Genomic DNA, 24,638 nt, shown 5'->3' on the forward strand with positions numbered 1-24,638 from the left:
AGCCGCTGCCCCCCGCTCAGAGGGTTCCTGTCACCTCTTCCCAACTGAAGAAGCGACACACTGTCAATGTCAGAAAAAGGTTCCCCATTTCCCAGGGCAGTTATAAAATATTCGATAGTTGAACTGATGCCAAGGTTTTTCACAACCGTGTTGTTAGGAAGGAAAGGGCCCCAAACAGCAGATAAACCACTCTCAGATCAATGTTCTGTTTAACCAAAACACTGCTTAAAAGTTTGCTAAAAAGGACACTTTGCCTGGGCACAGGCGAGAGAGGTCTTCCTGAAAGCTCAGAATGATGATCACATGGTTTTAAAAATAATTTATTTCATTAAGTAGTTTTAAAAAGACAAAATCACCACAGGACACATGACTATGCATTCAGTGGAACCGGGGCCAACTTACGCAAACAAATGGAGAAACAATCAAAGAAGGCCTGAACTTCAGAAAACAGGAGCAGAAGTCTGCAAACTACGGGCAAATCACTTTAGCTTCCATCTGAATATTTACAGAAATATATAGGACGGCACGGTCAAATTTTAGACAAAACAGATCATCACTATGACTACATCTGTGTTCTGATTTCTTTGAGAATAGAGATGTCTTTTAAATGCCATTTGGTTTTTAGAACAGAATGTATTTTTCTGTCTTAGGCTTAAGTCGTCTGCTACACAAGTGAAAACACCCTGTGTAACAACCTTTTGAATTTTAAAATCCAAATCTTGGTTCCAATATTCCTGACCTGCCTCTCGTTATCGTGTGAAAGAAATAAGTTTCTGGGTTTTTTTTTTACATAAATTTAAATTCAGAATATTTACAACTAAAAAATCTCACGTCTACTTGCTATCACTGTATATTCTCAAAAAGTAAGTTCGGGAAAACCAAAAGTGATTTACAAAAGGCACTGAACTCCGCAGAAGCGTTAGAAGTTTTCACTTTGGATAAAACGCTGGCAGTGTCCCCAGAACACCGCTGTGAGCAGTCGTTGGTGACACCCAGAGAAACAGCCCTCAGCTCAGCTGCAGCGTCCTGGCACAGAAAGCTCTGTGCGCAGACCCTCCAGCAGGTACAGCCAAGGGGGAGGGACGACAAACTGCACTAAAGGAACGGAGCTGGGATCAGATACGTCCCCCAAAGTAAACCTTTCTTTTCTGTACCAAAACGCAATGCTCTTTCATAAAGCAAATCCAACTGAAATGTGTTCTAAAATATGGGGTACATTTCGAAACTAGGCGACGCCGTTCAGATTATTTTATTACCCCTGCACTGGCAGCTAAATAAGGTGCACCGTGAAAGGTCAAGTGCTGGTGAAAAGGAAATCACCTTCCAGTGCCTGCTGGTGAGGGAGCTGTGTGTGACTCTTTGCATGGCTCCCAACGGCTAGACTTTTTCCAAGAGAAAAGCTAGTTTCATCCTCTGGTCACTCACTTAAATGACTCAACTTGTAACTGTCGCTGCAAGTCTCCAACACGTTGAAGGCTCGTTCACTCCTGGATGCCCACCTCGCCACTGTCTAACCAGCGGGGCTGAGCAGCAAAGCAGAGAGGCTTTTCTGTCACGAGCCAGGAAGTCAAACACCCTCCCCAGGAAAGGAAGAGGCACGAAAGTCACCTGTGTTTTAGGAACAAAGCTGAAGTGAATGCAGCTACTCTCGGGGGACGGGGGCCTGCGGGGCGCCCCGGCTTCTCTGGTGCCCTCCTGTGCCCCTGGGGCAGCTAACGAGCCTGTCGCCACCACACTGACGGTTTCCAGGAAATCTGCGTCTGAGTTCGCTTTCACCCACTTCTCTCCAAGTATCAGAAAGCGACATTTTATACAGGACACCTGCATCTTCTAAAATTCTTTTACCCTCTAAATGAGGACTGATATTCTTTCTCTGGGTAAAACTTTAGCAATAAACACATTACCTTTCCTTGTTCCTTTTTTCCTTTTGTTTTTTTTTTTTAAACCCAAAGAAAAAGCTGACCGCCCCAGCAGCGCGCACGGGCCCTACAAGGTGGCGAGCTGGGCCAGGCGCGCCATCCGGTGGAGGTGGCCCCTGCGAGCGGGGCTGTAGCGCCCGGGGCTGCAGCGCCCGGGGCTGCAGCGCCCGGGGCTGCCGCCGCTAGGAGGGCCACCGGTGTCCAGCAGCTGAGACTTCACCTTCCCTTTCAGCGAGGGGCTGGGCCAGCTGAGGAAACGAAGAACGGGCGGTCAGCAGGGACGGCGGGGCGGGGTAGGGAGAGCGGAGGCCACAGACCGGAGCCGCGCCCCCGACCCGGGGACCACTGGGGCTCCGGGAAGAGACGCCTCCCACGTGACTGCAAGCTCACACTACTGCGTCCCGCACGAGGGGCGCGGGACCGGAGCGGAACCCTGGCTGCCCCACCCCGCCCCCCTCAGCTCTCAGCAGCACCCCTTCTGCTCCGCCACCCCCGGCCAAGGGCGGGGAGCTCCCCCGTGAACCTGGCGACACCGTCCGCCGGGCTGCAGGTACCTCTGTCTGTCCGCGGGCGAGTAGCGCAGCACGGCACTCCTCCACCTGTGCAGGGCCGGGTACTGGTGAGGGTCCACGTCCGCACACTCCAGGGCCGCCAGAACATCGCGATCCAGTTTTGACGGCTCTTCTCTAGAAGGTGCGAGAGAAGCAGAACAGCCGTGACCACACACGCACCTGGTGCCACCGCCCCCTTCAGAACCAGCAGAGCAACAGAGGCGTGTGTGAGGCCCCAGCACCGCCACCGCAGGCTCCGGCGGTCCGGCCGACATCCAGGCAGCGGGGGGGACGCACTGCCCGCGGGAAGAGACTCCGGCCCCAGCCCTGCTGGGAAGATGCGCTCTGCGTACCCCCCCTCCAGGATGATGGAGCAGAAGGTGGGACGGGCCATCAGCCGGGCAACTGAGACCGACCCCAAGACGACCTTTCTTCCAAAAACAAACTAAACCCACAGGACAGCTCAGTGATTGTGGGAAGCAAAGAGGCTGCAAGGACGAGTGAGCAAGGAGACCGCCATCTCCCACCGGCCTGGAGGACACCCGAGGAGCCACACAGACTCGCGAGGGAGACGGAACCACAAGTGCCCGTCAGGCAGGCCAGGGTGGAGGGAACTGTCTGGGAATCACACAGTGGCGCCCGTGCCCACTGCCCCTCGACGTGTGTGTGCTTCCCGACTCATACCCAAAAAGGAAGAGGCTCTGGACGGACTCTTTCGAGGCAGGGACCCCCGAGGGCTCAGAACTGCCACCGTGACGGGCCTCTTGCGTGGGACTGTCGGGGTCCAGGCACATGTCAGCCATTCCGGCTGACATTCCGTGCTCTGTCCTTCCTTGGTCATTCCCGAGTTTGTCAGCAGCAAGAGGTCCTAACATGTCACTTTCTGCTGGGTTCACTCTTGATGTCAGGATCTTCTTATCTCTAGTTTTCACAGTTGGACGGGGTGTCTTATAAGAAAAGCTACTTTGTAGATTCTGCAAATTCAGTTTATCAAACTCCACAGTCAAGCCGGAGACAGGTGACAGGAAGGCGTCCTCCCCACTTGGGGCCTTTGGCCTCTTCCCACCCAGGGTCTTGCTGTCACTCGGGGGGCTGCAAAACCCATTTCTGCTGCTGCGGGGACTGGTCGGGGCTGAGGCTTCTATGAGGTCTGTCTTCTGCTCCAAGGGAAGGATGTCACACCCCGAGTCTCCAAAAGCAGCCACCGTGGGCTGGGTGTTGTTTCGGGCTGTGTTTTGCCGGTTTTTGATCTCTTCCAAGCTCATGTCATCATCTTCATCTAGAAACGCCCTCACGGAGATGGAATTGCTGCACTTCCTGTGACGGCCTGTGAGGGAGAGACGGTATGGATGGGGGCTGTGGGGTGTCACCCCGCACAGCGCAAACCCTGCGACGAGTCACTCCCGCATTCCAAGCCTCCTCCCTCCTCAGATTCCACGACAGAAAACCACTTGCAACATGCCTTGGGAAAGGCAAGCAGGAGCCCGCAGACAGAATGCCAGGCTCCAGGCCCAGCTGTTCCCCCTCACAGGCAGGAAAAGGAGAAGGAAGCCGGCTGGTTGCCACGGATGCGGCCACAGGACGGGCTGCCAGTCCCGCCGGCCGCAGACGCACTGCATGCTCTTACCGAGGGCTGAGGCGTCCTCCTGCAGACAGGCGGCATTTTCCCCCATGTCTTGTTGGGTCTTTTTGCCCACTTCCTGCTGGGTGAGATATTCTTCTAGTTTTTGCAGGCCCGCCTGGGAAGACAGATCAACAAAACAGCCCAGAAAGTCCCAGTATTCGACCCAGGGATACCCCAGCTCATGAGCCAGCTGCCTGTAAGAATAAAGCAAATTAACCAGTTGTGAGACCAGAAGAAAAACTCACAGAACTAACTAAACAGAAAAGGGCCATTTGACACTGGAAGTGCCAAAACGGCACCTGCAACCTTGGCTACAATTCCATGTTATCCTAAATTTGGGGCTGAATTAGTGCACTCCACTTCCTGAAGCAGCACTCCATCACTGGGTAGGAGCCTGTTACAGAGCAAGCCAGGGTCACGGGGAGAAAGGAGACGCCAGCCGAAGTGTAGTGCTCACACCGACACTCACGAGCCATCAAAAAAAGGGCAAACGGTAAAACTCCACTAACAGGACATTTCGGTTCTCATGAAACCGTACAAAGTCGGAGATGATTCGGGTTTGGGCCAGACATGAACATTTAGAGGTCCTTTTCACTTTCAAGTCGTAAACCTAAGGCTGGGCACATATTTTGAGAAAAAGTTCTAAAATGATTCAATTGAGCTTTATTTGCTCACACTGTAAATTGGCTTCTGAACTGTGGAAAACACTCTTCAGGGGCTTCTTTCACTAGCAGCTTCTGGCCACGCCCCCCTCTTGTGTTGGATCTTCTCCATGGCTGTGCGGCACCTTCTCCCACACACCGTCATGCCCCTCGGCCACCCCACCCCCGGGAGGGACTGTCCTAACGGAGACCTTTGCTGCACAAGCTGCAGGGGGCACGTTCGCAAGGAATTAGACCTTAGTGAAAAGGCCTTCAAAGTCTCCAGTCGACGCCTTCTGGGAACTGCTGTTTTGAAAGCCCCAGTCAGCACACGAGGGCACAGCACGCGAGGTGACACCAGCACTTGGCCCTCTGTCACTTCGTGCCCTTGAAGTACCTTCCCACTCTCTCGATGCCTCTCTCCGGATCAGACTTCCTGACGCTGTGGAAGAAGCCTGCTTTCTCTCGAGGCGGGGTTTTCCAGAGTCGGCGAAAATCTTCTGCCTAGAACAGAAGTGTGTTAAGCTGCGCTAGGCATCCACGTCACCAGGCAGCCCTCCCCCACCAACCCAGCGCGCGCAACATGCCCACTGCCCTGGAGCTAAGGGGCCGTGGCTGCGTCCCGGTGAGGCCAGGAGGGACCCTGGCAAGGCCTGGGCTGGGCTGAGGATCAGAGCTGACCCAGGAGGCCCCGAGGGAGACACTGCAGAGCTGTCACCCCAAGGGCCTTGAGTCACCTTGCCATCACATGACAGGAAAATAAATATTTGTGCTTTCGGTATTTCATGCAGCTGAATCTAATCCTAACGTTTTTATAGTTTCAGGGAACTAACTATCGATAGTCACAACTTTCTTTTCTTTTCTTTTCTTTTCTTTTTTTGCGGGCCTCTCACTGTTGCAGCCTCTCCCGTCGTGGAACACAGGCTCCGGACGCGCAGCCTCAGCAGCCATGGCTCACGGGCCCAGCCACTCCGCGGCATGTGGGATCTTCCTGGACCGGGGCATGAACCCACATCCCCTGCATCGGCAGCTGGACTCTCAACCACTGCGCCACCAGGGAAGCCACAACTTTCTTTTAAGAGGAAAGATTATATACAGGTCAGTGTATGAAGTACCTCAGTCTGCAAGGTGAACACCGGAGTCTGCAAATGGAAGTTTCCTAGTGACAGTACAAATCCAAGGACCCTGGAATGGACAGCCTAGCCACCTGGGCAATATGGTGTGCAAAGGGCCATGGGCACCTGGGGGAGGGGAGTCAGGTGACGCTGGTGTGAGGAGCGTTAGCCCAGGTAAACCTCGCTTCTCGGAAGCACGGCTCATCACATACCTGCCCTGGCTAATGAAAACAGGGGCAGGCTTCCCTGGTGGCACAGTGGTTAGGAATCCGCCTGCCAATGCAGGGGACGTGGGTTTGAGCCCTGGTGTGGGAAGATCCCACGTGCTGCGGAGCAACTAAGCCCGTGCATCACAACTACTGAACCTGCGCTCTAGAGCCCACGAGCCACAACTACTGAGCCCACGTGCCGCAACTACTGAAGCCTGAGCGCCTAGAGCCTGTGCTCCACAACAAGAGAAGCCACCGCTACCTGCAACTAGAGAAAGCCCATGTGCAGCAACAAAGACCCAACACAGCCAAAAATAAAATAAAAATAATAAAATAAATTTAAAAATAAGTAAATAAATGTTAAAAAATAAAGAAAGAAAGAAAGAACAGGGTCAAGACACTCGTTTCTCCAGGGAAGTTCTGAAGCCTCACTGACAACTCTCTGGGGTCCTGGTCTCCAGGACCAAACACAAAGCAAGAGGCTGGAACAACCCAGCATGCTGGTGGGATGGCCAGGAGCTATTCCAGAAGCTTCCACAGATGCTCACCTTGGACGGACTCAGGGGCCCTGCAAAGGCTCGCAGGGTCAGAACGGGGTCTCTGGGGCCACCTCCACCGTGGCTGATGTGAGAGACCTCGCCCGGGTGGTCTGAAGACCACAGCTCCCCGATCACGGGAGAAGACGTGTCCTCTGCCCTCAGGAGGGGCACGTAGTAGTGACCTGGGAGAGGAAACACACCAGGGCTGGACCATCTGCGTGGACAGCCCCACACCCAGTGGATGTCAGGCACCTGGGAACCAGCCTGGGCAACAGCGCGGTTGCTACCCCACGGGCTCTGCACGTGAGCCAGCGATGCTAACGGTGAATGAAAAGGCCGCCACAGCCCCGGAGCCAAAGGACCCGGGCAAGAGGCCAGTCCACGCCAGACTCCTGCACATAACGAGCCCTGCGTTCTTCCTCTGCAGGGAAGTAAAATGAAGGAGGGGGGGGCGGCAAACACCTGCTCACCCCCAGGTTCTTACGAGGCAGGACCTGTGAACCAGAGCAGCGGAAGCCAAGCAGAGGAACATTACAAAGAAGACACGTTTGACCCCCTCCCTCCCCAGCTCCCTCTTCTGTTTCGTACGTTACAGTTTTGTATCATTGAACACCCGTCTCCAAACAGACCTAGAATCACAACCTGGAAAGAAGAAAGGCAGCGAGGCCACAGGGATGGGGCGGGGGGCAGGAAAGGCCCAGAGACATCGGGCGAGCGACAGTGGTGGCCGCTGGGCGCCACCGCAGGCCTGGCCGACCCCTGCACTAAACGGAGACCAACGGGGAGTCGGGTAGGAATGGCAGCCGAGAGAGAAGTAAGGACGGGCAGACGGGGGAGGCCGAAGAGCCTCAAGCATCCGAGGCCAGGCCCTCCAGCGCGCGGGGCCAACTCCTCAAACTGCCCGGAAACAAGGCAGAGGAAGGGCTGGGAAATGCCTCCCGCCCCTGGCTGCCTTCGCGCCCCTGCGGCCTGCGAGCCGGGAGCTTGGGTCCAGAGGCGCCAGGCCCCGAAAGCCGAGTGCGAAGCGCTGCCCCGCAGGCCACGGTCTGAAAGGCCCTCGGCCTGGAGTGTGGCGATCCAGGGCGGCGAGGCCGCAGGGCGGGGGACCGGCTGGCCAAGGGACTCCAGGCAGGCCCCTCCCACCTCCCCGCCACCCTGCAGGCTGTGCCCGAGGAAGAGGGCCGCGGAGGTCGAGGGGCAAGGCCGTGAGCAACAGACAAATGACAGGCAAGTCGGTCTCCCAGGAGCGGGAGGTGCAGCACAGGGTAACTCGGAGGCTCCCAGCGGCCCCTGCTTCACTCCTGCACACAAGGCCTGGCCTAGATGCCGCCCAGGACTTGCCCCACCGTGGGCCACACCTCGGGCGCCCACTCCCCACTTACCCTTTAAATAGTCTCTAATCCGCTCCTTCAGTTCCACAGATTTATTTTTGCTTCTTTCACAAATAACCTGTTTTAAAAAAACAGAGTACGTAAACGCTCTAAATCTGATTGATCACATCTTATCATTAAAATGATTTCATAAGGGCAACTTGTAAAGTCGGTGAAACAAGGGTAGTGTCCTAACGCTGAGCATCTCATAAAGCCCACAATAAAAGCGCGTGTGGAACAGCGGAGCCCTCCTTCTCGTTCTGTAACGGCTTCGAGGGGCCAGGACAAAGAAGAACCAGCTCTGAGATTACAGGCGAATTTTGTCTTCTTTCTTCATGCTGCTCTCCATTTCCTACTTTTCTGCAAGGAAAGGAAATCTTAAGGTACACCATCAAGTCAGAGCAGAGATGCAGACACGCCCGCACCTTCGGTCTGGGCGCCTCCCTGGCTAGGAGCCTGTCTGCTATGGTTTGGCTGGGTTGATATACAACTCCCATCTAACACGAACACAAGTTTTATTCTTGCAACTACAGGAATCGATGTTCTCAGCCATTAGAGAACTGTGAACATTTTAGCTACAAACAATAAAAAAAAAAACAAAAGAACCAATAACCTTAAAATAAGAAGGAAGGAACCACAAAATTACCACCTCCTGCCAGCCTGTGACAGAAACAAACTACAACCGCACAGTGGACCCTTCAAGTAGTGCAAGCATTTTCTTCTAACTTCTGTGACTGATTGTGAGAGATGCCCAGCGCTCTAAAAACGTGTTACCAGATAGCACTTTATATGGAGAAAATACACATACCCATGCACACAAAAGTTGAGTCAGATTTATGCAAAATAATGGTAATTTCTGAGTTGCGGAATTGTCCGGTAAATTTTATCCTTTTTACCTGTATTCTAAACTTTCTACAGAAGTGGGCACGACTTATATAATCCCAGCAACTACAGAGGAAGTGGCACTGCCAGAATCGGATCTTACAGATTCTACTTCCAAAGGGCTGGCAGGTCCAGGCCAGCTCACAACTCCAATGCCTGGTACAAATGAACCATCTTCCAGTTCTTTTCAGGCCCACTCTCCTCTCCACCTCACTGCACAGAGGCACCTCTGCCCTCTCTAAGGCACATGTGCCCAACTGCTGACAGATCACGACAAGGCCTGCTTCCTAAGGCTTGTATGGGCCAGGTGAGAATACCGGGGAGGGGCTCAGGACAGCGCCTGGTGCACACTGAGCTCAACACATGTCAGCTACTTGCAGCAGCAGCATCCTCACCAGCACGCTACCCCACCATCATCGCCATCTCCACCATCCATCAGTCAGTCACCACCATCCTCACCAGCACCATCCTCACCAGCAGCAGCAGCAGCGTGAGTGCCACCTCCTCTGCTCTCTCTGACCCTGGTCAGCTGAAGGACTCACAGAGGGAACTTGACAAAAGACAGTGAGCTGCTGAGAACAACCTGACCACCAGTTTCAGGAAAATAAAATCAGCAAACAGGCAGTTCACTCCCTCCTGGCTTTACAGAGGCAGCGTCTTCACAGAGTGCATCTTACTCAACAATTAGGGCTCTAAGGTGTGCCACAAGGCACACACAGTCACACAGAGTTACCTGCGTGGTCACAACAGCTGTGATCGCAGACTGTAATTTTATGTATTTTCATTTCTAACACTATGTAGTAATAGCATTTTAATAGGTACTTACATCTTCAGGTGTTTTATCATATTTATTTCTTGGGTTTTTTACAATCAAAGGGTGTGAAGAGAGCACATTGACCACATCTGCGTTTCCAAACTTACAAGCAAAATGCAATGGTGTGTCGTAGCCCTGAGAGAGACGAAAAGGAAGAACACTTACTTCTTATACACACTTTTTTGCTTCCTAAGGTTGCTTTAAGGTAAAAATAGGTATTTAGTAAAACAAACAATCAAACAAAAACACTCAAAAATAAAAGACTATAAAAAGACAGTGCTTTTATAACTGAAAAGCAACTGGCATGCTAGCACACACCCACTTTATGCCAGGGCGTGAGCCCGGCACAACGTCCCAGTTCCTGCGTGTCTAGTGCCTGTGGGAAGCTTACAACAGAGCTAGGGTGTAACACCTGCTCAGCAAACGGCAGCTTTAACAACTCAGGGCCCTGTACAATGTCTTAAAATCAATGTTCAAAAAGCAAAATAGGGCTTCCCTGGTGGCGCAGTGGTTGAGTGTCTGCCTGCCGATGCAGGGGACAGGGGTTCGTGCCCGGTCCGGGAAGATCCCACATGCCGCGGAGCGGCTGGGCCCGTGAGCCATGGCCGCTGAGCCTGCGCGTCCGGAGCCTGTGCTCCGCAACGGGAGAGGCCACAACAGTGAGAGGCCCGCGTACCGCAAAAACAAAAACAAACAAAAACAAACAAACAAACAAAAGCAAAATAAACAGATGAAGACAACCTCCAGAATGAAGCAAAGACCACGATCCGATCCGGTCTGTGCTGAGAACTTTCTCTAGTCGCTAGTGTTGCAGCAAACGAAACTCTCCCCTCCTGACTTCACGAGGTTTTCCAGTGCGGACCTGCCCCTGGTGGCATCCTTCCCCGGGCTGCCCGCAGGCCAGCAGCCCCCGAGCTGTGGAACCACCACCTCCGGCACCTTCACCTGGACAGCCTCAGGCTCAGAGGCAGCTCATCCCAAACAGAACTCGCTCAAGTCCACCTGCGGCCACCGCACGTTCCAGCCCTCAGGTCCCTCCCTCCGGACGCCATGCTGCATTCGCCCAGAGTTTCTCCCCCAGCTCCAGCCCCCACTCCACTAGGCGACCCCGGGGCCTTGTGCAAGCAAATACCCTCAGGCCGGCTCCGATCCCTGCTCCACACCTTCTAGGGGCATCTCGCTACCTCAACATCCTGTCGGCACCACCACACCCTCTCCCACACAGTCAGCCGCCGGGGCTCCGTGGGCCACCCAGGCCCTGTCAGCACCTCCCGCCGGCCTTCCACAGCTGCAGACGGCACAGGAAGAACGAGCAGAGCTATGCTCCAGTCAGGCGCTTCCTGGTCCATGGTCTACCTGAGTCGCCTCCAGCCCTGCGGCCCAGGCTCCAGCATCGGCACAGCTCCCGGCCAGCCCCACGGGGCCGGGGCCGCTGCACATCGGGGCGGCCGCGTCCACTCGGCGTTCAGGGCATCAGACCGCAACATGCCCCCCACACCCCTTTCCTCCTGGCCACCCCTCTCCCTCACCCACACAACGTCCTTCTCTAACCTGCTCCGAGCCCCGCCAACTTGACCCCAGCCTCTGCCCCATTCCCGCGCAGCCGGCAGGCTGTGGGCCCTCCCACCACGCCTGGTGACCCCGCTTTTCCTCCACACCACACCCTCTGGGGAGCCCCCGGCCTTGCTGCACAGTCCAGGCGCTTGAGGCGATTCCTACTCTTAGCGCCTATGGTCAGGGGACGTGACCTGTAACATCTAGTTTCCAGAATTTATTCAGCGGTCTCTGTGGATCCACAGATGCGTATTTTCAACAAGCGCTGCAGGCGTTAAGACAAGACTGTATTTCCCGCCGGGCACGTGTCCTGCATCGCGTGTAGGAGCTACACTTCCCGACTGAAGTGTCGCACAGCCTTACTGTGTTCACACTTAGTCTCATACACTTGGATTTGGTTCCTTCTGCCCTATTTCACACTTACTATTGCTTTCATGTAGCTACCGTTTTCTCTTTTATGCCCTTCTTTAATTTTGCTAGCATGGCCAAATTTATCTCCATTCCCCCTTTTCTTTCTTGCTAATTGAGAAGTTATTCTTGCTTGCAGTTCTGGGGTTCAATGTATCATATTCAGTATGTTACGAAATAATACAATAGGCTTTTTAAAATTCCCTCTCCTGCCCACCACGACTTCTCACACCCCTAGGTTTCTCTCAGAAACAATCCTTGGTTCTCAGCCATCTCTGGGTTTTCCCTCATACAAATATGTAAAAACTCTTCTGTTTCAAGAATCCTTACTTAAGCTTTGTGCACCATCTCCCCACTGGAACTTCCCTGGTTATCCAGGGGTAAAGAATTCGCCTTCCAATGCAGGGCACATGGGTTCGATCCCTGGTCGGGGAGCTAAGATGCCACGTGCCACGGGGCAACTAATCCCGCATGCTGCAGCTACTGAGCCCACACGTCTTAGAGAGAGAAAAACCCAATGCCACAACTAGAGAGAAGCTCGGGCGCCGCAACGAAAGATCCCGCATGCCGCAACTAAGACCTGACGCGGCCAAAATAAATAAATAAATGAAATAAAAATTTAAAGAAAGACATATCTAGGACACTAGACTACAAGGCACCAAAACCTTCCTACGTCCTTCTCCCTTTAGCTTTGTGGCACTCGCCCACCCTCCTATCAGCTTGGGACTCTCTGAACAAAGGCCAGGAGGGACGTGTCCTGGGGATGGCTCCACCCCAGCTGGGACCCCGGCGCGCCAGCCAGCGGGGTGCACTTCTCACGTGTGAGCGGGTCTGGGTCCAACCGTATCTTTCTGAGTTCTCTGACCTCAACAAACGCACATCTCCTCTGAGCTGACGCAGTGCAGAGACACGGTAAATAAACACCCGAACACTGTTTCCACCCTGAGCCCGGCTACGAGGCGCACCACTCTGTCAGGGGTGTTGAGGTACAGGTCCACCACGTAGCAGATGCGTTTCTCCAGCATATGCGGCTCGTCGTCCGGGTACATGAGCCGCATGAACTCGGGGTTCTCCAGCGTCTCCAGGGTCAGCTGGCACAGGGCAGCCTGGTTCTCTCTGGCAGCAACATGCATGGCATTGTACCGACACCCTTCCTGGAACAAAACCACAGATTCGGGCTTCGCTTTCATCACCGCAGTCTCGACGCTACGATGCTGGAAGCAGGCTTACCTGTACGATGGTCGGGTTGTCCCCCGAACCAATCAGATACCGGGGATTACTCCAGATAAGGTCGGAAAAGGTGTCTTCCTCTCCCTTCTCCACAGCTTTCCGAAGTTTGGCCGTGAGATCTTGTGTGCGAGGACTTTTATAACTGTTTGCTCGCTCTCTGCTTGCTGTTTCTGAATCAGACAAGTACAACCCATCTGTTAAGAGACAGAATTTAAGAACATTTAAGTTCACATTTTCTCATCATCCACTATGCGCTTCACTGAGGGCAAGGAAATCTTTCCCACAGAGGCTGACGATCTCCTCGTAGTGAAAAGTAAGCAACAAGCTGATCCACAGCAGACGGACGTGTGTCCCAGCCCGCAGCAGCGAGGGGAGGGCTCTGCGGAGAAGGCGGGGGGGGGAGTGCGAGGGCACGCGGCCAGGACGCCACCCACACTCGCGAGGGGCCTTCCAAGAGCCAGGAGCACCCCCAGAAAGGCAGGGAGCCAGGAGGGACTTCTGCTGAATCACGACACCTGCGGAGGTAGGAAGGCTATCTTGAGGAACCTTCACCAAGTGTGAGGGGCCTCTAAGCGCCCCAAATCACTCTGGCCTCCGTGAGGTGGCACACGGACTCTCGATCCAAGGCCAACCGTCTGCAAGGAAAGGTGCATCCTCGGGAGCCCCAGCCAGCCTGGGGAGCAGAGCAGCCGTGAGCCCATGGAGTGGAGGGGACCAGACGAGGCTGGGATGCCGGGGTTCTGTACGATGCTGACAGCAAAGGCCCCTCACAAGACCCTGGTCCTGAGCTAGGAGTGGCGCTGGCCAGCTTTCTGGCTGGACGGTTCAGCCACCGCAGAATCGTCTGCAGCCAAGCAGGTGCCACAGTCCTAGAAGGAAGTGTAGCTTCACGGGGGGAAGTAGAAAGGTCTCAGCACCTAAAAAGGCCCTGAACCCAACAGGCCACAGGGACAAGAGTGTGACAAAGGGGACAGGACAGAAGGCGATGGAGGCCCTTTTGCGGCTTCTCCCACGGTCCCCTCAGCAGCTGCCTGACCCACTTGGCCCCTGCCACTTCCACCCAGACCAGCCTACTGACCCACCCTCCTCCAGCTGCTCCATGGCCTGGGCCTCAGCTCTCTGTTCCCAGCAAACCAGGCTGCTCTCAAAGGTGGAGAGAACTAGTTACCAGGAAAGAGGGAACAAAATACCCAGGAGTAAATCTGACAGTCATGCCAGACAATTTACCTCTTAACCCACCACTGCTGAAGAGCGGCACTGTTTTCACAGGAGAAAGTGGTGAAGAGCTTTTGCTTGGAGAAGGGAAATAATCACAAGTTCCTCTAGCAAATTTCTCTGCATCTTCTCTGCTTGTAAAAGCCTTAAATCGGGATCCTTTGATCATTCTGACAGCTTGCAAGGCTTCCTTCTTGTCTTCATAAACATGAATCCTTTCTGTGTGGGAAAAGCAGAGACGAGGAACTGCAGCCACCGTCACTTAGTTCACACTTGAAGCCCTGGGTTTGGTAACTAACGACTGTTAGCCAGTGGTCTGGTTTTTCTCTTATTAATATTTCAGAGTTTTAATCTTCAAGAAAAAAGGGTTTACTTAGTGAAAAGAACACAATAACTTTGATCATATGTATGTACGTGGATATAAATGATACACATCTTGTACCTGTATATGTAGTTTTTATATCCAAGTATACTATTCCATACCAAAAAGTAAAATTTTTGGACTAACGATCTAAATAAAAATAATTTTAAAAAGTAAGTAAAAAACTATGACTAGGGACTTCCCTGGTGGTCCAGTGGTTAAGAATCTGCCTTCCAATGCAGGGGATGTGGGTTTGATCCCTGGTCAGGGAAGTAAGATCCCACAGGCCGTGGGGCAACTAAGCCCATGCGCCACAACTACTGAGCCTGTGCTCTAGAGCCCGCGAGCCACAACTACTGAGCCCATGAGCCACAACTACTGAGCCCGCGAGCCACAACTACTGAGCCCACGTGCCTAGAGCCCGTGCTCCGCAACAAGAGAAGCTACCACAATGAGAAGCCCGTGCACCGCAACAAAGAGCAGCCCCCTGCTCGCCCCAACTAGAGAAAGCCCGCGCGCAGCAACGAAGACCAAATGCAGCCAAAAATAAATAAATAAATAAATTTATTTACTTATTTAAAAAAAAAGGTCAATAGGGGCTTCCCTGGTGGCGCAGTGGTTGGGAGTCCACCTGCCAATGCAGGGGGCACGGGTTCCTGCCCCGGTTCGGGAAGATCCCACATGCCGCGGGGCGGCTGGACCCGTGAGCCATGGCCGCTGGGCCTGCGCGTCCAGAGCCCGTGCTCCGCAACGGGAGAGGCCACGGCAGTGAGAGGCCCGCATGCCACAAATAAAGAAAGAAAGAAAGAATGAAGTCTTGCCACTTGCGGCAATATGGATGGACAAGGAGGGTATTATGCTGAGTGAAATAAGTCAGACAGAGAAAGACAAATACCATATGATTTCACTTATGTGGAATCTAAAAAACAAAACAAACAAAACAGAAACTGAGTAACAGATACAGAAAACAAGTGGTTGCCAGAGGTGGGTGGGTGGATTAACGGAAAAGTTGAGGGAAATTAAGAAGCACAAACTTCCAGTTACAAAATACATGAGTCACAGGAATGAAATACACAAGGAAAAAAAGAAAAAAAAAGGTAATAGACCTAAATCAAGACAGAGATTTCCCTTATTTGAAAGACAAAAAGGGAAGTTTAATAACATGCAGTATGGTTGATGGAATAGAAACAAGACGCCCGTTTTCTGTTTTTAGATAGATAAGAATGTACATTCCATATTGTATAGCAGAGAGACTGGAAAAGTTACTCTCTCATCCACAGTGAATGGTAACACCGTTTGGAGGGCAGTAGCCCTCAAAGTTTTAAAAATGCATACCTTTTGACCGGACACTTACAGTTACCAATTTTATAAAAATAAAAACAATGTACATACATACAGATATATTTTTTTCTTAAATTTAAATATATTAAAAATAATGTAAATTTATATATACGAATAAAACAGAGTAAGTAGGGTGAGGAATGATACACAAAAGTACTTATTAAGTGGTTACTTCTACAGAGTAAGATTCTGGTGGGGAGGAAGAAATTTCACTTTTACTTTACAGACTATAAAATGTATACATCATATATACTTTGTTTTACAAAATGCAACTTCATTCTGATCAACATCAAGCTTTCATTACTTCTTTCCAATCCTATCTATTTTAGTCTTGTTTAAAATTACAACTCTTTAATGTTGAAAATTATTTATACCTTCATTGGCCATTTGCATTCATTAATATAAGAGGTGGTCAGGTTACAGTGAATTTGAAAAAAAAGGAAAAAGGAGAAAGGAGGAGAGGAACTTCCCTGGTGGCGCAGTGGTTAAGAATCTGCCTGCCAATGCAGGGGACGTGGGTTTCAGCCCTGGTCCAGGAAGATGCCACATGCCATGGAGCAACTAAGCCCGCGTGCCACAACTACTGAGCCTGTGCTCTAGAGCCCGCGAGCCACAACTACTGAAGCCCGTGCACCTACAGCCCGTGCTCCACAACAAGAGAAGCCACCGCAATGAGAAGCCCGCGCACTGCAATGAAGAGTAGCCCCCGCTCGCCGCAACTAGAGAAAGCCCGCGTGCAGCAACAAAGACCCAATGCAGCCAAAAATAAATAAATTTATTTTTAAAAAAAGGGAGGGAGATGGTTAATCAAAAAATGGAACCAGCCCATAAATATCTGTAAGTGAAGTATATCTCCACAGAATCCAATTTTCTTAATTTCTAAAACTTTCTATATAGATTTACAAAAAATTCAGGAACATACTATACAAAAATGCTAACAATGGTTAATTTGGAGTGATAAGATTATGGTGTTTAAAGTCTTCTTTCTTCTCCTCTGTAGTCTGTGATTTTCAAAACCCCTCTCCCCCTGCTGTCCACGCACCACCTGTGTAAGAACCACGGCGCTGGTCACATTACCATTTCTCGCCGGGGCGTCCTCGTACGCTGGGCACACCCCATAGTATAGAGGCGGCTCTGCAGAGGCCCGCAGCATGGCTTCGTGGCTGCCGACCCCGGCCAAGGCACTGAAAGGCACTGAGCAGGTCTCAGACGTCACGGCATCTTCCTCCGGAGGATTCAAGCCCACACTATAACCAAAATCTCTGTCTTCAGAAAAGCTGACCCGCTCAGCCGGGCTCCCTACCGCAGACTTCACAACCCTTTGTGTGTCCTGGCCCAGGGCTGGGGCACCTGCAGTGGCGTGGTCTGGAGGGTGCGAAGGCAGTGTACCGTGCTCTAATAAAGCCCGAGCCAACTTTTTCTCAAAAATAAACCTTGTGGTTGATGTAATGGGTCCACATTTCAATCCAGCTTTGATAACTTCTTCTCTAAGGTCATCTGGATTCAGGAGTTTCAATCGAGCCAAGATGGTATCCATTGTCATTTCACCTAGGCCCAAGACAACAAAAATCAATCTGATGGCTGTAAAGTACATCTTCTCTTAAACGAATTCAGCAAAGTTGCAGGATGCAAGATTAATGCACAGAAATCTGTTACTTTTTTATACACTGATAATGAACTACCAGAAAGAGAAAGTAAAAAATAAATCCCGTTTAAAATCACATCAAAAAGAATAAAATGCCTAGGAATAAACTTAACCAAGGAGGTGAAGACCTGAATAGACAGTTCTCCAAAGAAGACATACAGATGGCCAACAGGCACATGCAAAGGTGCTCAACAGCACTAATTATTAGAGAAATTCAAGTCAAAACCACAATGAGATATCACCTCACACTGGTCAGAACGGCCATCATTAAAAAGCCTACAAATGATAAATGCTGGAGAGGGTGTGGAGAAAAGGGAACCCTCTTGCACTGTTGGTGGGAATGTGAATTGGTGCAGCCACTATGGAGAACAGTATGGAGGTTCCTCAAAAAACTAAAAATAGGGACTTCCCTGGTGGTCCGCCTTCCAATGCAGGGGATGTGGGTTCAATCCCTGGTCAGGGAACTAAGATCCCACATGCCGCCAGGCAACTAAGCCCATGCACTCTTGAGCCCTCACGCCACAACTAGAGAGAAGCCTATGCACCGCAACGAAAGGTCCCGCATGCTGCAATAAAGATCCCAAGTGCTGCAACTAAGACCGATGCAGCCAAATTAAATAAATAAATAGATAGAACTACCATATGATCCAGCAATTCCACTCTTAGAAAGAAAACAAAAACATTAATTTGAAAAACTATGTGCACCCCAATGTTCATAGCAGCATTATTTACAATAGCCAAGATATGGAAGCAACCCAAGTGTCCATCAACAGATCAATGGATAAAGATGTGGCATGTACACACAATGGAATACTACTCAGCTATAAAAAAGAATGAAATCCTGCCATTGGCGGCAACATGGATGGACAAGGAGGGTATTATGCTGAGTGAAGTACGTCAGGCAGAGAAAGACAAATACTGCGTGTAATCACGAATGTGTGGAATCTAAAAAACAAAACGAACTAGTGAATACAACAAAAAAGAAACAGACTCACAGATTTAGGGACCTAGTGGTTACTAGTGGGGAGAAAAGAGAGGGGAGGGGCAAGACAGGGGTATGGGATTAAGAGATGTCTATGTATAAACTAGACAAGGAACGAGGATAGATGGTACAGCACAGGAAATTATAGCCATTATCTTGTAATAACTTTAACTTTTAATGGAGTACAATCTAAAACTACTGAATCACTATGCTGTAACCTGAACCTAATATGATATTGTAAATCAACTATACTTCAATTTTTTAAAAAGTGGCAAAAACGCTCGCTTCAGGGAATTCCCTGGCGGTAGTGGTTAGGACTCCATGCTTCCATTGCAGGGGGTTCAATCCCTAGTCGTGGAACTAAGATCCTGCAAGCCTCGTGGCACAGCCAAAAAAAAAAAAAAACCTGGCTTCAAATTTTCATTTCAATCCACTATTTCCCCATATTCTCTGGAGTCTATGAACTTTCTATGAGAATTTTCATTAGGTTTTTGTTTCCGGATTTATAACAATCTAAACAAGATTAAGATAGGCAGTGTCTGGTTCATTCGGACAAGAATCTTACAGCCCAGTGTCATGACATGATCCGATCACACCAACATTCTAGGGAGGTCAGCATGCTGGGGAAACAGGCACACCCATCAGCTGTCACCTGCAGTGTGATTAGGAACAAATTCCCAGGAAAGCAACTGGATAATATGCGTCAAAACTCCAACTGCAGAAAGTTATCCTACGGATACATTTGCACTTTATTTCATAAGTCATGAGAAATTATGCAAAGATTTAAACAGAAGAGCATACAGATAGCTCCACAGTCATTTTGCTAATACTGAAAACAAACAGCTAATGTTTAACGTCTGGGGGGCTTCCCACATGCCTGGCTCTGTCCTAAGCACCCTGCCTGCACGAAATTATTTAAAATTCACGATAACTCCACATGGAGATTTTTCACCACTGCTCACTCCTGCTGTACAGATGGAGATCCTAAATCAGAGAAGCTAAGTAAACTTGTTCAAGTTATTCAGCCACCAAGCAAGCGGATGTGAACTGCAGCTGGAGCTTTAATCAGTATATTTACAGGAAGAGCAGTTAAATCTATGGGGTAGAGGTTTAAGCATGGTCAGCCAGAATTGGGGAGAAGGTAAGAAATGACAGGGTACAGGCCACTGCTGCAGTTAATGGGGCTGGAGATGAGTGCTCAGACTAGAGAAAAAGGATGTCTCGACCACAGATTAGATGCTGGGGTCGGTGGGTGGGGGGGTGTCTGAGGGATTGCAGTCAGCCTACGATAGATAATACCTAGGTTTCCAGCCTGGACGCTTAGAAAGAGATTCTGCCCAAGGCAGAGAATATGAAAGAACAAATGGGGATTTAGGCGTTGAGCATTAGAAACACCCACTGCACATCAAGTGGGCATTCTGATTTTCAAGTCTGAGATTCAGAAGATAAGCTCAGAGTGAGAAAAACAGCTCCGGGAGTCATGAGCCCATAGGCGGTGGCTATAACCCAGGGATAACAAGGAACACACATGGCCAGTAAGACAAGAATGGGATCTGAGTAACAACAGAGATTGAAAGACAGGTGAGAAAGAAGACAGACTTGAAGAGGCGATCAAGAAAGAACCGGACGTGTTAATACTGTTTATCAGTGAAGCTAGAGTAGAGGCTTTTAGGAGGTGTTTACAGATGAAATTATAGGATATCCCAGGATTGCCTTTAAATTACTCCAGGAGAGCAAAACAGAGGGGGCAGTGACAGATAAAACAAGACTCAAAATACTAATACCTAATACTTGCAGCTGGATGGAAATTTCTGCATATTTCTTTTTTAATAACTTTTTATGATACCCCCCTCCAAGATTTCAAAAATGGCTATTACTTATTTTAAACAGTGAATGTATTGCACAGCCCCCTCTAGAGCTGCCAAAGAACATGAAGGGGGAGGCCAACTGACCACAGGATTCCACTCAGGGAGCACCCCTAAGGGTAGTCTCTGAATATTGGGTATAAGGGCAACAGAAGTGATAAGGAACTGATATGAAAGGTATAGGACAGGCTGAAGCCACATGCAAGGCAAAGTCTGAGGAGTAGGGGCGACTAGGGCAGATGCCAGGAATAAACAGAGAGGAATCCACCCAATCCTGGTAATATTCTCTTCTGCATACCCTCCCTGTGTGTTTACTCAAAAGCTACCTTTTTTCCCAGTAAATTTATGTATTTATTTATTTATTTATGGCTGTGTTGGGTCTTCATTGCTGCAAGTGGGCTTTTCTCTAGTTGAAGCGAGCAGGGGCCACTCTTCGTTGTGGTGCGCGGGCTTCTCATTGTGGTGGCTTCTCTTGTTGCGGAGCATGGGCTCTAGGCACGCGGGCTTCAGTAGTTGTGGCTCGCGGGCTCTAGAACACAGGCTCAGTAGTTGTGGCGCACGGGCTTAGTTACTCTGTGGCACCTGGGATATCCTTCCAAACCAGAGCTCGAACCCATGTCCCCTACATTGGCAGGCGGATTCTTAACCACTGCACCACCAGGGAAGTCCTAAAAGCTACCTTTTTAAGACAGGCTAGTCTGAGGGGGTTCTGTCCTTGTAATCAAGCAAGCCCCAAATGGAACAATTACATTACATTATATCACTAACTGGGTGAGCTTGGGCAAGTTATGTAACTCTAAGCCACAGTTTCCTCATCTATAAAAAAGACATAACAGCTCTACTTCTTAGCTTGTAATGAGAATTAGATAAAATAATGGATGTGTCTGACACTGACAAATTATCCATTAATGTCAGTGAGGGCTATGAAGTTATCAAGTAATACAGACTTATCAGCCTTGGAGAATACATAGCATGCTAGAAAGTCAACTTGAATAAAGACAAACATGTACACTCTGTTTCTAATATTCTTTTCTTTTTTTTAATTTTTGGCTGCGTTGGGTCTTCGTTGCTGCGTGCGGGGCTTTCTCTAATTGCGGCTAGTGGGGGCTGCTCTTCCTTGCGGTGCGTGGGCTCTAGACACGCGGACTTCAGTAATTGTGGCACATGGGCTTAGTAGTTGTGGCTTGCAGGCTCAGTAGTTGTGGAGCACGGGCTTATTAGTTGCTCCGCGGCACGTGGGATCTTCCCGGACCAGGGCTCGAACCCGCGTCCCCGGCATTGGCAGGTGGATTCTTAACCGCTGCGCCACCAGGGACACCCTGTTACTAATATTCTTAATACAATAAACAAGTATCTGCTCACGTGTGGAAAAGAAACAAAGGATAAAGCAGAAAATAATGAGACTGCTTAGCTTCAGGGGAGGGTGTGAACCAGACAAGTAAGGACAGAGGGCAGGGGGAGCAGCACTTCTGAATACGCCTTTACATGTTCTGACCTTTAGAAGCATGTTTAATTCACATACACAAAAAATACGTGGATAAACAAATAGACAGGGGGAGACCCCCAAGTGGAACGCAAACCAAAACAAGTTCGCTCAAGGGTGTTACAAGTTCGTATCATAATGAGTGGGAGAGAAGGAACGTACTAACTGAAAGATAACAGCACGTGACCACGTCCTCTAAGGGTAAAGACAGAGGAAGGACAGACAAACACTATACTCTAGCTGGCAGGTGGGTTTTCACAGTGGTATAGGTGAGCAATTCCGAAGCTATCTTATGTGTGCTCTAGGAACCAGCAAATAATTGGGTACACTGTGGCTAATGAGAGCCAGTCTCCTCACTGAGAAGGGAGAAGCCCTCAGCAAACTTCTGTAAAGGGCTGGGGAGTAAATTTTGAGTCTTTGTGAGCCTAAGTCCCCCCAAACACTCAAGAGCCACAGAAGGAAGAATATGGCTGTGTTTCAAAAACAGGTGCGGGCAGGATCTGGCCCGTGGGCCACAGTTTGCTGACCCTGGGCTGGAATTAGAAGTGTCTGCCAGACCTCCATCCACTGACTGATAGATAGACAGAGATGTAAAGGTACAGGTATAGGAAACTGATGTAGGTCTGCAGACTGGATAATACTTCCTGGCTTTCCTACTTGTAGTGATTATGTAAGATACTAACATTGGGGAACCTAAGTGGATTTCATTAACTGCTTATTTTGTAATAATAATAAACACAAGAAGTTGAAAAACAGTACAGAGAGGTCCTGTGGACCCATCACGTGGCTTCCCTCAGTGGCACACCGTAAACACTGCAGTGCGTCATCCAAACCAGGCAGCTGACCCTGGCGCAGCATAGCGAACTAGACCGTGGCCTCACCAGGTTCTGCAGCCACTCTCCTCTTGTGGCTTTCTGTATGTAATTCCATGATCGTTTATCACACGTATAGCTTCACATGGACATGACTGGTTCCTGAACTGTTCTATCACCACAAAGATCTCCCTCCTGCTGACCTTCTACTGTCATATCCAACCTCCGCCACTGTCCCCTACCCTCGGCAACCACTGACTTGTCCTCTGTCGTTATAATACTTCCGTTTCAAGAATGTTACATAAATGGAATTGTACACTACAGACTTTCTGAGACCGGCTTTTTTCACTCAGCGTGATGCCCTTGAGCTCCACCCAAGCTGCTGATGGATCAACAGTTCTGCCTCACTGCTGAGCAGCATTCCACAGCTCGGAGGTGCCAGTTTTACCATTCACCCCTCGAGACACAACTGGGCTGTTTCCAGTTTTGGGCAATTACAAATAAAGCTATAAACAATCGCATATGGGTTTTTGTGTGAAAGTAAGTTTTCGTCCTTCTAGGATAATGCGCAGGAGTGCAGTACAGGTTCGACTATTTGAGAAACTGGCAGTCTGACCTCAGAATGGCTGCACCTTTAAAATTTCTACCAGCAGTAAATGAGACCCAGTTTCTCAGCATTTCCACCAGCATTACCAAATGTCGTCGGTATTTTTTATCTTAGCCATTCTCATAGGTGTGTGGTGGTATCTCATTGTAAGTTCGATTTGTATTTCACTACTGGCTGGTGATGTCGAACATCTTTTCACATGTGTTTATTTGCTCTGTATTAATGACTTAGAAATGAAAGCTAAAAATTAAAAAAGAATTTAATGAATAAGTCACTCGAAACTCTAATCTCGTAGCCCCAGACCCCACTGGCCTCACACGTCCTTTAGCTTTAGGGTCTGTCTGCAAGCCTTTCGACTCTGGCGTCCTGCGCTGGGTTCTCTGGCACGGTGTTGACAGTGTAACTGGACAACTGAGCATGCTGTCTCCTAAAAGTACCACCTGAAACTTTCTTAAGGGGATGAGAGAAGGTAGGACAATCAGCATCTCAACAGGGTGGAAGGCAAGCTGGACCTCGTGTCAACAGGCCTACGTCCCCACCTGGCTTCTGCCTTGGACCTGTGTCATCTCTGCCGAGCAGGACCTTCCTGGAGCCTGTTTCCCCAGCTGTAAAAACTAAGTCACCCATAAGGACGGCTTTAGCCCTCAGAGTTCAAGGTAGGTCATCAACTATGCTTTCTGCTAGTAAAATTTCATCTTATCAGGGTACTTGAGGAGCTCTTGCTTATCCTCCAGGAAGAAACCAGACTTGCGGGTAAGAGGGTGAATGAAAACTGAACGAAGGCGCGTTCCGGAAGCGCGCAGGGCGCACACGGTCTTCTCAGTCAAATCAGGGGGTCAAACCAGCAAAACTGCGCACAGACGCGGCACCCAGGCTCCCACCCTCTACCCTCTCCCACCGTCTGTGCGCGGAGGACTCGTGACTTTTACTCCAGGTCTTTTCCCAGAACCCCCGACTCAGGCCGGGGAGGAGAGCCCCGGGAGGCGGGAGGGGAGGGGAGGGGTCCCGGCCTGGGGAAGAGGGGGCTGAGGATCCAGGCCGGGGAGGGGCGCGGGCCCACCGGCGGACCGGCCTTACCTGGATCAGGGACTGGGCCCGCGGCCGCGCAGGGCGGGTCGGGGGGCCCGCTCCGGCCCAGGCCCCGCGGCCGCCTATCCAGCCGCCGCACCAGCCAGCGCACCGCGATCAGCAGCACCGAGGCGCCCAGCAGCTCCCAGGCCAGCGCCGCCCACTCGGCCGCCGCCAGCCGCGGCCACAGCATCGCCGCCGTTCGTCCTGTCGCCGTTGCCGTCGCCGCAGCCGCCGCCGCCGCCCAGGTCCGCCCGCCCGAGGACCCCGCGTGCCGGGCTGCCTGCGCCACTGCCTGACGGCGCCGCGCACGGGGACGGCCGGCGCGGGGCCGGGTCTGCACGCACGAGACAGGGCGCTCGCCTCCGCGCCCGGCGGCCCGACGGAGGAGCGCGACCGCAGC

General features: G+C 50.8%; 1 protein-coding gene across 2 annotated transcripts; it reads right to left on the minus strand.

Moving 5' to 3' along the window:
• Positions 1-304: 304 nt before the first annotated feature.
• On the minus strand, positions 305-24,456 carry ANKLE2 (ankyrin repeat and LEM domain containing 2). Of its 2 annotated transcripts, XM_030859899.2 has the most exons (13): positions 24,245-24,456; positions 16,851-17,321; positions 14,084-14,290; positions 12,857-13,050; positions 12,592-12,780; positions 9,677-9,799; positions 7,981-8,047; positions 6,608-6,780; positions 5,133-5,239; positions 4,098-4,288; positions 3,155-3,797; positions 2,474-2,605; positions 305-2,167 (listed from the first exon to the last, which is right to left on the minus strand). In XM_030859899.2, exons 1-13 carry the CDS (start codon positions 24,426-24,428, stop codon positions 1,987-1,989), a joined length of 2,862 nt encoding a protein of 953 aa, XP_030715759.2. In that variant the 5' UTR covers positions 24,429-24,456; the 3' UTR covers positions 305-1,986. The 2 variants fall into 2 exon arrangements, with proteins under 2 accessions (XP_030715759.2, XP_030715761.2); XM_030859901.2 differs by lacking the exon at positions 16,851-17,321.
• Between the last annotated feature and the right edge of the window lie 182 nt (positions 24,457-24,638).

The sequence above is a fragment of the Globicephala melas genome, chromosome 13 (assembly GCF_963455315.2).
Source record: "Globicephala melas chromosome 13, mGloMel1.2, whole genome shotgun sequence".
Classification (NCBI taxonomy): Eukaryota; Metazoa; Chordata; class Mammalia; order Artiodactyla; family Delphinidae; genus Globicephala; species Globicephala melas.